This window comes from Cinclus cinclus, chromosome 2 (genome assembly GCF_963662255.1).
Source record: "Cinclus cinclus chromosome 2, bCinCin1.1, whole genome shotgun sequence".
Lineage (NCBI taxonomy): Eukaryota > Metazoa > Chordata > Aves > Passeriformes > Cinclidae > Cinclus > Cinclus cinclus.
The window spans coordinates 33,023,672-33,039,015 of NC_085047.1; the positions used below are offsets into that span (position 1 = coordinate 33,023,672).

Below are 15,344 nucleotides of genomic sequence, written 5' to 3' on the forward strand. Positions count from 1 at the left end.
ACTGATCCCGGGCAGTTTTTTTCATGGATTTGATATTAGGAAGAAATTATTTTCTGAGAGGGTGGTGGTGAGGTACTGGCACAGAAAAAGCTGCCCAGGAAGATGTCTCACCCCTGAAAATGTTGAAGGCCAGGCTGGATGGAACTTTGGCCAACCTGGTCTTGCAGAAAGTGTCCCTGCCCTAGCAGTGGATGGGCTTTAATGTCCCTTTCACCCAAACCATTCCTTGATTCTGTGGTTTTTAAAGTGCTGTTTTTTACCATGCAGGCAATAGCTAAAAGGTTTCTCCACTGCTAAAGAAAATTAAGAACAAGTAAGGACACACCAGTCAGGAATGAGTTAGATAAAGCTGAAACAGCTCTGGACAGCCAGGCTCTCTGGGAAATCTGGTATGTTTTTTGTCCTTTGCAAAGTTAACTACCACACAGGCCATGCACAGGGATAAAACTGCCACGCCCTTGCCACAGGCTCCTGAAGCCATCAGCACAGGGACCAAGTAACACAATCACAAACCACCTGGGTTAAGGGCCACAGCTGTTCCATCTCAGCTCAGGCTGTTGGCAACTGAGTCAGTGTTGGGGGTTGGTTCTCTCCCTTTTCCCTCTGTGGAATTTTCCCCATTGTCATGCTAAGATACCTGTTGACTGGGCCCTGGTGACAAGGGGGAGGAGAGAGAAGAGGGAAACCCCTCGAGATTCAAACAGCCAGAAGAGGAAGCGGAAGGCTCTGGCTCTCCCCATTTCCCCCGCGGAGTTCGGATGAGAAGGACGATCGCTGCCTGTGTCCCATCCCTGCCATCCCAGCGTCGGGAAACCACTATCGGACCCTGCCCTGCTCTCTTCTCGCTGTGAACTACCACCATCCAGCACTCTACTGAGCATCGGGACCGACACCGTGAGCAGAGGGCTCTCTCTCCATCTCTCTCTCCCCCTGGGACAGCGCTGCCATCACCCCCAGCCCTCCTGCGGCTCTGCGGGACCCGCCCGCCCCCAGCACCGGGAACTGCAGCTCAGGGAAAAGGTGCCTGCAGCCAAAAAACACTGGGACGGAGTTACTGTTCTGTTTGTGGGTAATTTCATAGCTGTTGTTGTTCTTGTTTGTCTTGTTAGATACACTGGTAAAGAACTGTTATTCCTACCCCCGTATCTTTGCCTGAGAGCTCTCTTAATTCCAAAATTATAATAATGGGAAGGAAGGAAGGATCACATTTTTTTTCAGTCCAAAGGGAAGCTTCTGCTTTCCTTAGCAAACACCTGTCTTTCAAACCAGGACAGTCAGCAACACAGGAGCCTGTGAGCCCCTGTTCAACATCCCACACCAAGCAAACAGGAGTAGAAGGAGCAAGCATATTTGGCTCCCAGCTTCCCCACCTTGTAATAATGCTCCAGGAGGATCCTGACAACCCCTTCCACGCTTTCCACTTCCACGGGCTTCCTGGCAAACTGGAGCAGGTACTGCAAGGCATCTGCAGGCGAGGTGGCTTTGCACAGGTCCACGTGGAGCGCTGCCGACTTGCTGGGCTTGGTCAGCCGCAGCTTCTTAGTGGACAGGTCCTCATGCTGCTGCTGTGGGCAGAGGGACACGGCTCAGAAACACAGCACAGCCACACCTACTCCTTCCCAGACTCAACATGGAGAGGCCTAAGGAAGCTCCCACGTCCCACGGCAGTCACTAGCCTCTCCTTCATCTATCTCAGGAAGAAACACACCCTCAGACCACTGTAGCTGTTACTGTCCTGCCCAAGAAGTCCCTCTCCCGTGAAACACAGCCTCTCCCTACCCTAAGCTGGATCAAATCCTGCTGCTTCCAACACCAAGCAACTAATCCAGGGTAAACACGACTTCTCCCAGTCCCACCGGCTTGGAGCAGCCCAGAAACTCGCTGTAGTTCCTTCCCCAGTCCCGGTTGGGGGATGCTGCGTCTTTCCCGCAGCAGTCGTGGCCTTCTCAGGTCAATGAATCAACATAGCGGGTCTGGTTGGAAGGGACCACAGTGGGTCATCTCGTCCAACCCCCATCTCAAGCAGGGTCATCTCAGATCACACAGCACAGGAGTGCGTCCGGACGGTTCTTGAGTACCTCTAGTGAGAGAGACTCCACAACCTCTCTCCTTCCCTCCCCACCCTGAGGGGAACACCTTCCCTCAGACCTCTACCCTCCGGCAGCTCCAGTCTTCCTAAACTCGGGGTCGACCCGTCCCGCTCCTCCCCGCCCCCTCAGGGGCAGCCCCAGCCCCGACGCCGGGCGGCGCTCCTAGGCTCGACGCCCGGGCTGGACCGGCGGGTTTCCCCACATCTCCGCCTCAGCCACCGCCACCTCCCGCCGCACTGCAGAGCTCGAAGCCGCCCATCCCGGCCCAGGGGGCACGTGTTACCTGGACCACCTTGGTGAACTCCTCATACACCCGCTTCTTCAGGTGCGCCGCCATGACGCCGCGCCGCCCCCCGGAAGAGGAGCCGTAGAGCTGCGGCAGGGAGGGGCCAGAGGCGCGGCCGCTCTTTCCACCCGGAGGCCGCACTCCATGGTCCGGCGGCCTCCCGCTGCCATGGTGACGCGGGTCCAACATGGCGGGCGCGGCCCCGCCCGGCCCGGCCCGGCCCGGCCCGGCCTGGCCTACAGCCAGTCCCACACACCCCGCCCCAGCGCGTCTGTCCAGCGTGTTTCCCCACGAAGTACACCCCGGGTTCACTAGGATTCGGTTTTAAGGCGACTTTCCTACCTATTTCTAGTTTTTAGCAAACAAAGGAATTGGTTCTAAATTATATAATTCTCTTCGTTAATTACTATTCTGTCTTCTATAGTTATTTATTCTTGCTTCTCATGTTAATCAGTTCCCATTTCTCAGTCTTTTTGTTATCTTTTGCCCAGGTATGGAGTTTTGCAGCACATACTGAAGAGTCTTTGTCAGTCTCTTGTACCTTCTAGTTTCTACAAAATGCGCTTGTAGTCTATATAAATTCTGCATTTTTTGTGTCCCCTTTCAGAAATGCATCTCTCTCTCTCGCAGGTTTTGTTCATCACAGCAGATCGGGGTTAGTTTAGCAGAACTTAGTTTCAGTGATTTTCCCAACCAAACTCTTAACAATAACAGTTTGTGTAAAAGCCAATTACCTGCGTGCTGGCTAAAGTGACTTAAGACTAATACAGTGCAGAAATATACTGATTATGATTAATTAAAACAATTAATTAAAATAATTAGAAAAAAAATGTTTTCATCAGAATTGTGGAATCACTAAAGTAAGAAAAAATTTCTAAGATCATCAAGTTCAGCTATTAACCCAGCACTGCCAAGCCCACCACTAAACTCTGCCCCCAAGCGCCACATCCACACATTTTTTGAGCACGTCCAGGGATGGTGTCTCAATCAGTTCCTTGGGCAGCCTATTTCAATGTCTGACCACCCTTTCAGTGAATAAATTTCTCCTGATTATTTTCCTGGCACAACTTGAGGCCATTTTTCTCGTCCTGTCCCTCACCTGGCTGCACCCTCCTTTCAGGCAGTTGCAGAGAGCAAAAAGAGCTCCCTGAGCCTCCTTTTCTCCAGGCTGAACACCCCCAGATCCTTCAGCCACTCCCCATCAGACTTGTGCTCCAGACCCTTCCTCAGCTCCCTTGCCCTTCTCCAGGACACTCCAGGACCTCAATGTCCTTCTTGGAGTTAGGGCCCCAAAACTGAACACAGGATTTGAGTGTGTGCCAATTAAAGTTTCTCATGGCAGCAGTCCTATAGACTTAGGAGGCTGGTTGGTGTGAGGCTTTAACTATTCTATACTGAGGTTGTTTTCTCCTAATATCTAGTTTTCATCTCTTTTGTTGCAGCTTAAGTCAGTTTCCCCACCCTTAGTATGTACAAAGTGTAGCATCTCTTTAAAGCAGCCTTTTGGCTATTGGGAGGCCTCCTCAGTCTCTCCTCTTCCAGGCTGAGCACCACCAACCACTTGGTTATGAACAAAAGAGCCTATTTCCTAAACCCTTTTGTCCTCTCAGACCCTGACTGTGTCCATTCTTACCAATGCTATGAATGTGAGAGATCTTAGAGTCCCTTCATACCTTACAGCAGAGCTGCCCTGGAGTCGCTGGAGTGACTCACGACTGTCACTGGGGGGAGGTCCATGCTAGGATAAGCACATCTGAAACACAGCTTAATTAGGAGTGATTTAAATCTGTTACCCAAAAGACAAAACTTCAGGTCTCCAGAATCTGGGGATCTTGAGGGGGAAATGTCAGTAAATAAAGCACTTCTGCATCATTCAATGAAAGTTTAAAAGTTATTTATTTGAAATCCCAGGGATCATTCTACAATTCTATGGTTATTGTCCTTGACTGGGAGAAATCCATCTTCTGACAAGTAAAGGAAATATTATCTTTATCAAATCAGCCATCATGATACTCAGAGTGATTAAATCCAAGCCATCTCCAGTATAAAAATAAACTTTCAAATTCTAAGATTTTTAAAAACACATTGTAGAATGTAACTTGTGTTCTATAAAAGACAATTTGCAGGCTATTGTTTCAGTACCACTTCCTTCCCAATGAATCATGGCAGGTTTTCCCAATTCTTCCAGGAGCTTATGTAGTTAGAAGCTTAGAAGTTATAATAATGAGTGTCATAAGAAAGAGTTTGTGTGGTCTGAGACAGGAATGTGTTTTCATAGACTATAAACTCCCCACATTAGTGATGGATTTTTTGCCTTTTGTTGATCCTGAACCGTAGCTGAGGTTCTCTGAATTTCCTTCAGAACAAACAATAAATAGTGGTAATAAATACATTGACTAGAGAGTAGGCTGTCTACTGGAGAAATAAGAAGAGATCATAGAACACTGAATCCTTCCTTTTAACACAGATTCTAATGTAGAAAGGAGGGAGAACAGCTTTTGCCTTCCCATTAAAAAATCAAATTTAATTTGAATATGTGGTAATGTCACTGTTTCAGTCAGGATTTGCACATATGTGGCCTGTTCCTATTTGCACTGAGAGAGCAACTCTACATGTCCACGAGACATATTTGGGACTATTCATTTCCCTTAGGTTGAATGAGATTGGCTCAATTCACAGATCCATCTCTTTGAACTGAATGAATAGTAAGCAACACTGAAGAGTAAAATTCCTCCTTTTTCTGGAACCTTTTAAATCCCCTAAAAAGTTATCTCCTAAAGCCCAAGTAAAGTGGCCTTTAAGTGCTCTTTGATATGGCAAACAGCCAAAGAAGTTCCTTTCGTTGGCCTATGCATTTCTTCCTGTCCCTCTGGTAGCCCATGGTTTAATCTCCACAGTCCAGGTTAATTTGTTCCAGTAATTGCTTTCTAATGTTCCCTATCAATGGTGGCACTTTGCTACCACCAGGTGAACAAGAATTTGTAGAAAAAGTCATGTGATTTGAAGCGAAAACCTTTTTCAGCAACATGGGGTTGAAAGGATATTTTATACCCTTTGGCTTCAACATCCATTTGAATGCAGTCCAGTAGATCAGAAATGCTTGGCACAGCCTTCCAGGGGCCAAACTTCACCACGGATTTTTTATCCATGTCCAAACTGTTCAAGGCATCCTGACACCTGGCCACGTCCTCCTCAGTTCTGACCACGCATACGATGACACTGGACTGTCGGGACGCAACTGCTTCTGCCCTTGCAATGCGGATCATCAGCTCAATGTTCTCACTGTAGTTGGGCACACGGGCCAGAAACTGCCTCCTCGCCACAAGCTCCCCAAAGATCTGTGGGGAGTCCTCAAGCTGCTTGATCAAAGGCTCTATGTCATAGAACAACGCCTCCTTGTAGACGTCCTGGACGCACTGGGTGGGCACTTGGTTACTGCGCAGGTACTCCAAGATGTATTTGAAGTAGGTGCCTGGCCTGTCGATGAAGAACCTCCCTTCAGAGTCAGTCCTGAGTTTGGGCTGGCCAGTAAACATCTCTGCCAGCTTGGAGCCAGGGTGTTTCTTCAAGGTGCTCAGCGTTGTTGTGTACATTTCCCCGCCAACATTTAACTCTACAATTGGTGACAACTGAAAAAAAAAAAAAAGGTTACAAAAAGCCATGTTCATTATCAGTCTGAGGTCATCAACATGGAAGTATCAAGGAAAAGACAGATGATTGTGGTTGGAGGATGGAATGATGGTGTGAAGAGCAGTATGAGCTCCCAAGCTCCCATTTTGTGAGCATCACATGGGAATCTTCACCTGATTTTGCAAAAAGCAGATGCAGGATGCTTATCACAACCAGAGCAGCAGAGACTTGGACATTTCAAAATTACTAAGTTCTCACCTCATCTTCAGGATGTAGGGAAGGATTTAGCTGGTGGGAAAGAGGGAAAAGAAGTACCCTGCTCAGGGAAGCTATGAGTGACTACAGGATCCAACACTCATCTCCTAAGTCACTCACAAGCACAAGTGTTGTCCCTGTGGGCCATCTACAGCAAGAGCAGTATGTGAGCTCTCACCCTCCCCATGTGCAGAAGGACAAAGAGCCCAAAGCAGTGCCACTTCATTTTTATCATCTGAACATCTTTTCTCTTCATATTTTCTCTTCAAAGGAGAAACTAAAGCCCTTTAAACTTTATAAATAGGTGGAACTGGCTTCCACTCATCCGGGGGTTCAGCTACAAACACTGAAATAACACACAAAAATCCATCGTGTCAGAGGTGCAGGACAGAAACTGCTTAGCAAAGCACCTAAAAATGTATGATGGCTTTTGTTAGGAAGTAAAGGAAATATTTCATGCAACTGACATGGACTTAAGAGGAAAAATGTAAAGATTGTGGATATGTTTGTGCTTTTTTTAACCCTCTGTATTAACACCATTATCTGAATTGAAGGGGGGGGCTGAATACCTGGAAAGCTGGACTGTATAAATTGACCTTCTGTATGTTCAGTTCTGAACAATTTTACTGACTTTCTTTTGCACTTTGTCATTTTATGTAGTACTCAGCAGATGAAAAGAAAAGGCAAGAAAGAAAACAGTTCTTTTCTATCCTGCCAGCACTACTCTAACGCAAGCCAGGCCAGGGCCCCACCTGCCACTGGGAATGCATGTGTCAGTAAACAGCCCTATTTTCCAGGAGCTCACCTGCACCTTCTTGGATGTGATCACGAAAGGAGCTGCCTCAGTGCTGCTGGTCACATGCCTCAGGTGAAGTGTGTACTCAAGTGCTTAGCTGGATCACATGGCTACAGACCCATGGGATGACGTGAGCTGATCTCACAGTGCACACCAAGAGAAGGGGGGGCTCCCATGCCCTCTCCCTGTCCTGTTCTTGTACCTACCTATGTGCTCTCTTGCTCACCTCATGCCAACTCTGTTTCATCTTAGGGAGCTGGATTTGCTGACAGAGGATTTAGCAAGCACAGAGCTGACAAAAGGATGGGACTAAAGGAACAGATAGCCTGGTGGAGGTGGGGGGAGACCTTCCCTTTAAACAGGAACAGACTATCAGATTTAGCAGAAATTTGCTCACACCCTAAGCAAGCCAGGGAAGCAGAACAGAAGATTCCAGCCAAAGACCCTGCTGGAATATTGCATTGAGCTAGTGTGGGTGGTTTCATCTCAAGGGCAATCATTTACACTTGCGTCAAGAAGACAAACACTGTTCCGTCTGAGACTGTCTTGTGATTTCCACCCACTGAAAAACACAGCCCAAAGCTGTTTCTGTAGCCAAGTCTCTCCCTAGGAGATTTGCCATTAGTCCAAGAGCTACCAACAGGACTCCCCACCAGGGGTCATTTGACAGGAGAGTCTCAGGCTTTTGAGCCTTTGCTCCTTTCTCAGATGGCAGGTTGGATGTTTCATTCTGTTTGTCACTAATACAAATGAATAACATGTTATTCCTTAATGCAGTATCCCAACTAAGTTCATGTTCTTGCATCTTGATTAATGGTTTTAACTTGGCATCAAAGTGATTCCCAGAAGACTGGAAGTACTGGGAACCAGCTGATTCCCAGTTCTGTAATTAGCCAGCAAGGTGACACTCAGGAAAGTCATTCCATCTATTTGTGCCCCAGTTTACTAATCTGTAAAACAGTTACTTCCATAGGAAAGCATTTTGCAGCTTCCATGTGAAAAGTGCAATGTAGGAAGATTGGATTTTCTTAATACAGAGAAGCCTGGAGAAGTGATTGTTCAGCTTTAACCAAGAAGACAAACTGGTTAGCAATAGACCGAGGGCAGAGGAGAGTAAAAAGAAATAATCTCATCACTGACTTCTGCCTAGTAACATGCTGCTTGTCTGAGACTGCCATTAATTTTCCTTATAGCTAAAAAAACTACTGCTCCCACCTGATGATCCTGCATGTCAGCAACACAGGGCAGCTTTGGCATCATTAGAGACTCATAAGATTGGATTAAAAACCCCAAAATCTAGGAGAGGCTTTTATTTAGGGATTTGACCAATTAGAGTTCATATTAATTGAATTCCATTTCTTGCCAAAGGAGAAGAACCACTCTGGTTATTTGTCATTGTTAGATCTTGCATGCCTGTGAGAGACCTGGCCCTCCTGTAAAACAACAGGTGCAAACAGGCCAGAGTCAAACACAGCTTTTTAACAGCAATCTTCTCCTTAGGGATATATTTGGCAAGACCTGGTGTCTTCAGATTAGCATATGGGGGAAAAACCCAATCACAGGTAGCGCAAAAGGGGTCCTTTGATCCCACATGAGGGAATTGTGCCCTTGAGGACATACCTTACTCACCATATGCAGGCTGCCGGTGACCTGCTTCCCAAGGGGCTTGTGCTCTGATGAAATACTCATCTTCCCCAGGAGCTGAGGACTCAGCTGTTTGGGAAAAGCTTCTGCTCAGTGCTAGTGTCCTACCCCACGTGCAGGATGGCTCCCAGCTGTGCTCCAATCCTCCTTCACTTGGTCTTTCTTTGCCGGTTCAGCTTTCCCTCGCTCCCAGCCCAGCTGCTGCCACGGAGGCTCCAGTTTGTCCCAGGCAGAGACAAACCTGGTTCTAGTGGCAGGTGTAGGGAGAGGGGAGGGAACAGCCTGAAAGCGGAAGTATTTGCTCAGTAATTTTCTGGCAACCAGCAAGGTGCAGGGTGGACTGGGGCTGGCTGCCAGCACATACCTCCTGCACTGCTATCTGAGCAGTGACTAAGGGCTGGATAATCCCTTCCAAGAGAGGTCCAGTGCCCAGGGCACCTCCGATGAGCCCGTGAGGTGTGCCTGTGTGTCCACCTCTGCTTGACAACTGGTTGTATCAAAACCAGTAAACATTTGCACAGCTTTTTGGTCTCTGTGCTTTGGTCTCTTTCTGCTGCTTTAAAGCACAGTTAATCCCAAACAATTTCATTGATCCCAATTGTCACTCACAGTGATGACAGATCTACAGGGTGTCTACAACCTGTCAGAGGTGGTGGCATTTTCTTCCTCACCCATACAGTCTCTGGGTACTGAGTAATTTGTGCAAGGTAAACGAAACCACAGCCAAATCTCTGCTTGAGCATAAACTTTTCAACTGGCCATACATATTTGATTATTATCTTTGCATGAGGCTGTTTTCTAATATCCTGTATCCACCAAATATAGAACATGGACAGCACCACAGGTTTAGTGGTTGTAAAACTCTAACAAAATCAAAACGCAAGGATACAGTGAAGGTGAACTTGAAAGTACTTAAAGGGGGGCTTATAAAAAAAGGAGAGTGAATTTTTGCCTAAGCACATAGTGACAGGACAAGGGAGAACAGGTTGAAGATAAGAGAGATTTAGATTAGATATAAGCAAGAAATTCTTTACGGTGAGAGTGATGAGACACTGGTACAGATTGAGAAAGCTGTGGATGTCCCATCCCTGGAAATGTTCAAGGCCTGGTTGGATGGCACTTTGAGCAACCTGTTCTAGTGGAAGGTGTCTCTACTCATGACGGAGGAGGAGTGGGAACTAGGTAATCTTTGAGATTCCTTCCCAATCCAAACCATTCTGTGATTCTATGATGACTCTCTGTCCATGTTAATTTATTAAATGCAGAGTATTACATCAGAGCTAGCCTAAATAACCTCTTCAGAGCCAGACCACAGACCTGCAGGCTCTCCTTTATTTCATTCTAGGTGATTCTAAGTGCACTGCTGCTTTAAATTTGTCTTCAGGCCAGTCATCACTTCTGTGTCTTTGTTTCATTAAAGTGGCAAAATTGCCATGGGCATGATTGCCCAGAGATGTAACAATGTTTGTAATGACAGACAGTATCTTTTATTAGATCAGCTGATACAGATGGATAAAACTATCCATTTTTAAGAGCACACGAGGCATTCCCATGTCTGTCAGATTCTGCTTCAGCTTGCTTGGGTTTTTTTTCCATTTTTTTCCCACTTTCTGTTGGTCTAATAAAAGGTGTTGTCCCCTCTACTAATCTTGCCTCACTCTCTTTTGTTTCAAGCTGCTTCCCTGTACCAACAACCAAAGGAAAAATCACAGACAAATACAGCACTTCCTAAAAATCTTCCTGAGTGAGATATTAATGATGAAAATTGACAGTATGGTAAATAAGGAAATAATTTGCATAAAATCTGCATTGTGCACATGGACACCAGCTTTGTTGCTTTTGTATACTCCAAGGATTTCGCTGGATCTGTGTCCTCTCAGAGTACAGGACTGATCTGAGCAGGAGCTTGAGGCACAGAGGGAAAAACAGTTAGAATTTAGACTGATTCACTTCCCTTGAAGCCTGTCCTCATGAAAGGCTCCATCAAAGCTGGGCCCAGACTCTTTTGAATGCTTTGTGCATTTGGGTAAACCTGTCATTGAACCCATCTTTCAATTTTGCTTTTGGTTCTCTGAAGCATCCTCAGGGATCCTCAATGATAACCTCTGTCTGAGATAACCTCTTCTGCTTTGAATAGAAATGCTTGAATTTTCCCTTTGCCAGACCAGCAGAATTGGTAGCGCTGGATGCACCAGTGAGGTCTGCTTGGGACCCCAAATTTTGCGACTTGTAATAAATTTTAAAAGATTAATGTTTACTGGAAAACAGGGAAACTTAGAAGATCTGCGTGTTCCAGATCTCTAAGTGCTGCAACTCCCATTCTTTGGGCTGGCTTATGTAGATGTTTCAGATAATATCCTGGATACAGCTGACAGAATTCATATTCACAATGTCTTCGATGCTGGAGGTGGTAACCTTTCTTTCTGCAGCTGCAGAACTGGAAAGATGCATGGACCATCACCTCTCTGCTCACACAAGCTTTTCACTAGGGAAGGGTGAAGGGCAGCAGATGAGTTTACTTTGTTTATCTGAGAGATTTCCCCAAATCAGAATCAAGGGTGGCTAATGGCGTTTGAGGCCAAACCTTCAATGCCACAACAGAAATCCTTACCACTTCAGCAAAAGGAATAGTTGCCAGCTCATGTCCACAACTCTCTTCTACTGCTACACCAACCATGGCTGGTCCTTCAGAGTGATGAACATACTGATCTGGTTCCTCTGCCCACAGTTTTTATTTGATGTAAAAGGGGTATTTCCAAGCCTGTAAGCACTTTCAGGCAGGCACCATCCTTCCCCTGTTTCTTCATGGAAGAATTAACCTGTGCCTGGACCTTGGATGAGCAACCACAATATGAATCATAATAACCATATTAGTGCTCAGAAATTTGGGTTTACTAAAGAAGAATAGTGACTTTGTGAGGAATAGTGGACAGTGAGTTTGTGAGGAATAAATACATGGTTCTTTGAAAATTGTATAAATATGTATGTAACAGTGAGCTGGAACATTTCTATGCTGATACATATATTTACTCAGAAAGTGATGAAGCACTGGCAGAGGCTGCTCAGAGAAGTTTTAGCTGCCCCACCACCCCTGGAAGAGTTCAAGGTTAGGTTGGATGGGTCCCTGATGAAACTGATCCTGTAGGTGGCATCGCTGTCCATGGCAGGGAGGTTTGGAGCTAGGAGATCTTTAAGGTCCCTTCCAACCTAAACCACTCCATGGTTCTGTGTCTACAAAAATATTTATAAAATATTTATTTCCTTAATATATTGAATTAGCAGTCTCTGTTTAAGAGCAATTCAAGAACCACTCCTAAGTCAAACACCATGTGCTGTGCAAACACTGTCGGCATTCCTATCTGGTGCCTTCCAGCCATTTATCAACTCCACCCACCTTCTCAGAATGCATGGCTGAAGGCTTGTATCTGAGATCTGGGCTGCCACAGTACGTTCCACTGCTCATCATCACAACAATTCGTCTCTTTTCGTTTCCGTGCAGCTAGAGTTTCACTAAAATAAAGGCAAGGCAGGAAGTCCCTGCTCTTGTCTTCCTTTTACAGTGCTGTGGATCTTCAATTGCTGCCGAGCAATCAGGACCCCACTAAAAGGTCAACATGAATATATGAGCAAGGCATGGAGCTGCCTGGAGGTGAATGGGGGGAACAGGGATATCATCTGCAGAACATCTGCAGATTTTAGATGGAGGCTTTTGGAGCTGATGAGTCTCTGATTTCAGTCTGAAGGATGTTATTTCTCTTTGGTGATATGGCAGATTCAGAGAGCACCTGTAGCAACATGAAAAACACAACCAGAGCCTGCAGCACAGGTGACACATGGTGACAATCCTCCTCTCGCCACAGATGCTCAGAGATCTCCAGTTTTATAATCAAAAGTGGGAAGTCGATGGAGCACCAGTGTTTGTTCAGCCAAAGGAGCACTGTTTCAACAGCTGAGGGTTTTTTTAAAATGTCCTGAATGATCAAGGGGACACCTCCCTCTAGTGCCCAGCTCAGTAGGACTTCCCAAGGGTGGTGTGTCTGGGAGGGAATGAGTCACTTGGAGGTGGGACCCAACCTGTCCTGAAGGCTCCAAACTGCCTGTGAAGAGCTTGCAGCTCTTGCACATCCACCCAGAGAGGACTTTTCCCGTGGTCTCCCCACAGCTCACAAGGATCAGAGGTGAGCAAGGTCCTGCCTTCCTACCCCAGCTGAGCATCCCCACCACCTCCTCTGTACCCAGCTCTGGAATGTGTCATGGTCAAGCAGGGAGGAGCAGAGCTGCCTCCCCTGTTTTGCTGGGGCTTGTGAGAATTCCACCAGGTTTTTTACAGGAGAGGACACGATGCTGGGTATGAAGGGCTAGATGAATGTAGGACAAGGGGAGGGACAGGACGGGACGGGACGGGACGGGACGGGACGGGATGGGACGGGACGGGATGGGATGTGCAGGTACTGATGAGGTTGGGGTGCTGAGAAGCTGGGAATCCAGGAGAGAAGGGGATGCTGTGGGAGGGAAGGAAGGATGCTGGGGAGCAGGCTGGGATCCAGCATCAAGCAGAGAATGGTGGCAGGATTACACCGAGGTTTTGCAAGGTGAGAGAGACAGAGAACTGGGGGAACATTCATCTCAAAGCCCTGTCAAAGAAACCCAGCTCATCTCCCTGCACTGAAGCCTGGCCTTGGTGGCCAAGGTCCTTCACCCTCATGTGCTGGGGGGCAGTAGTTCTACAGAAGTGACAGCTGGTAGGAAACATAGGACACATCTGCACAAGGCTTTGCATTTCATTTACATTACCAAAGAGAATGGTTTGGAGGCACAAACAGAAAAAAACATCACTTCAAAGGTACAGATTCCTTCTACAAAGCAACTACATGAACCACTCATTTCTGCCCTGCAGAAATCCCCCTAGGACAGGAGTGAAATGAAGCAGGAAGCTTGCCGGCAGGATTGGCCATGGGATGAGTCGGATGGTACAGGCAGCACCCAGCAGGCAGACGGCCAAGCTCTGCACTGCTCCTCGGTGGGACTTGGTGCAGAAGTTGTTCCATTGGGTTTGGACAACAGACCCTGTGGGGATAACACACATGGTCAGGATGTCCTCATTCCAGTCTGGGTGTCTTCCTAAACAAGGGTAAAGTCCTGTTAGTTAGCCCTCTGTTGTTGCTATCATTTTTCTACACTCTCCATTTCACTACAAGGATCTTGACCATGAGCTCTATCTCTGATGGATCATGGCAATGTCTCGCCAAGGGGCCTCAGGCATGAAAGTCCCACCAGCATGGAGAATGGGTTTGCTTCTCAGGCTAGGGGAAGACTGAAGTGTCTGAGCTTTTTGCAAGTGGTGTGCCAAAGGTAGATATTTGAAAACCTGAAAGTGCCAAACTCCTCCCTAAAAATGACTGTTGCATTTTCTGTCAGAGAAAAAAGAGAAATACCTGGAGCACCAGTGTCTGGCAGCTCCTGGAGTCCAATCATGGTATTTCAACCACCCATCTATTTTGTGCCTGGGATCTTTTGTGTCTGGCCAGCAGCAGAAAGACTTTGCCTATACTGCAAACTGGGGATTCTTGGGGACAGTTGTGGAGCTCACAGAGTTGCCTTTGTTCACTGACACAGCTTGCACCAATGGCAGTTGAGAAAGACAAATCCAGGAGGATGTTTCTGTTGGGCAGTGAAGCACAGGTTCAGAACTCCTGGGATCTGGGGGTGTGATGCAAACATTATAACACCACACAGCTGATGGGGCATGAGGACAAAGCATGTTACTCCTCAGCCAGCTCATCCTTGGCACTGCGTATCCCCAAGCTCTTACCTCAGAGATGGGAAGTGCAGGCTCAAGAGCTGGACTGATCTTCACTAAGGTTGATCTCCTCCAGGATTTGGCTGTACCTCCGTGTCAGGGCTTTGGTGTTTTTGGTGAGGTCTGTCAGAACTTGCTGCAATCCACTGACATGATGGGAGAGGCGCTCTTCCAGGTTGCTGTCTGCACCCTCATCTAAGGCTGTGTCGGTGTCTGCACCGCTCGGGCTCTGGTCACCGGCAGAGGCCAGGCCTTTCTCCACCATGGGCTTGATGGCCTTGAGGAGCTGGTAGCGCTCGTAGAGATCCGTGCGGCTCTCCGCGGCCGGCGCTGCCCCCTCCTGCTGTGGGAAGACCCCTCGGAGCAGGCTGGGGAACATCACCTCCTGCTCCATCTTCTGGGTGGCTGAGAAGTACTGCTCCATGGCCCTTCTCCTACAGCTCTGGCGGCGCTGCTCTGGGATCTCCTGAGAGTGTCGCCTGCTCCCTGTCCCTGCTGGGGCTTTTTATGCGGTGCTGGAGCACGTCCCTCCTCTGCTGTCCCCCCTGCTGTCCTCCCCTGCCAGCCCTGGTTGGGCTGGATGGCCACGGGACTGGACTTGGCTCCAGCCCAGCTGGGGCTCAGCTGCACCATGTCCCTGGCTCTGTGCAATCTCTTCTGAGCCTCCCCGTGGCCTTCGCCCGAGCTGGCCAGGGGTCCCGCTGCCTCCCTGTGCTCTGAGTGTGGGGGTGAGGAGGTGCCTGGAGTCTGTCAGGTACTCTCCTATCCTATCCTGTCACCACTGTTGTTACCACTGCTGGAGGCCCAGGATGGTGAGTCCAGCTCCTTCCCCCAGGGCAGACA

The 15,344-nt window shown here is 47.7% G+C and overlaps 2 protein-coding genes across 4 annotated transcripts in view; both read right to left on the reverse strand.

Moving 5' to 3' along the window:
• The window catches only part of INTS4 (integrator complex subunit 4), a 32,885-nt gene extending 30,458 nt beyond the window's left edge, over positions 1-2,427 (reverse strand). The window contains exons 1-2 of one of the 2 annotated variants that reach the window (XM_062487483.1): positions 2,374-2,427; positions 1,371-1,562 (exon numbers count right to left, since the gene is read on the reverse strand). In XM_062487483.1, the coding sequence (XP_062343467.1) occupies positions 1,371-1,562; positions 2,374-2,427 (246 nt within the window). Of the gene's footprint in view, positions 1-1,370; positions 1,566-2,373 lie in introns of both variants that reach the window. The other variant, XM_062487481.1, reaches the window with a different exon arrangement.
• A 2,906-nt stretch (positions 2,428-5,333) lies between these two features.
• KCTD14 (potassium channel tetramerization domain containing 14) lies at positions 5,334-8,746 on the reverse strand. Of its 2 annotated transcripts, none has more exons than XM_062513979.1 (2): positions 8,687-8,746; positions 5,334-6,005 (listed from the first exon to the last, which is right to left on the reverse strand). In XM_062513979.1, the coding sequence occupies exons 1-2, from the start codon at positions 8,744-8,746 to the stop codon at positions 5,334-5,336; spliced, it is 732 nt and encodes a 243-aa protein (XP_062369963.1). The 2 variants fall into 2 exon arrangements, with proteins under 2 accessions (XP_062369963.1, XP_062369955.1); XM_062513971.1 differs by having other exon boundaries at positions 8,678-8,746.
• Between the last annotated feature and the right edge of the window lie 6,598 nt (positions 8,747-15,344).

Excerpts from the sequence above, each read along its gene's own strand:
- KCTD14 (XM_062513971.1), bottom strand. The coding sequence starts at position 8,746 with ATGAGTATTTCATCAGAGCACAAGCCCCTTGGGAAGCAGGTCACCGGC. Across the intron at positions 6,006-8,677 it reads GCCTGCATATGGTGAGTAAG|TTGTCACCAATTGTAGAGTT; the intron begins GTATGTCCTCAA and ends TTTTTTTTTCAG.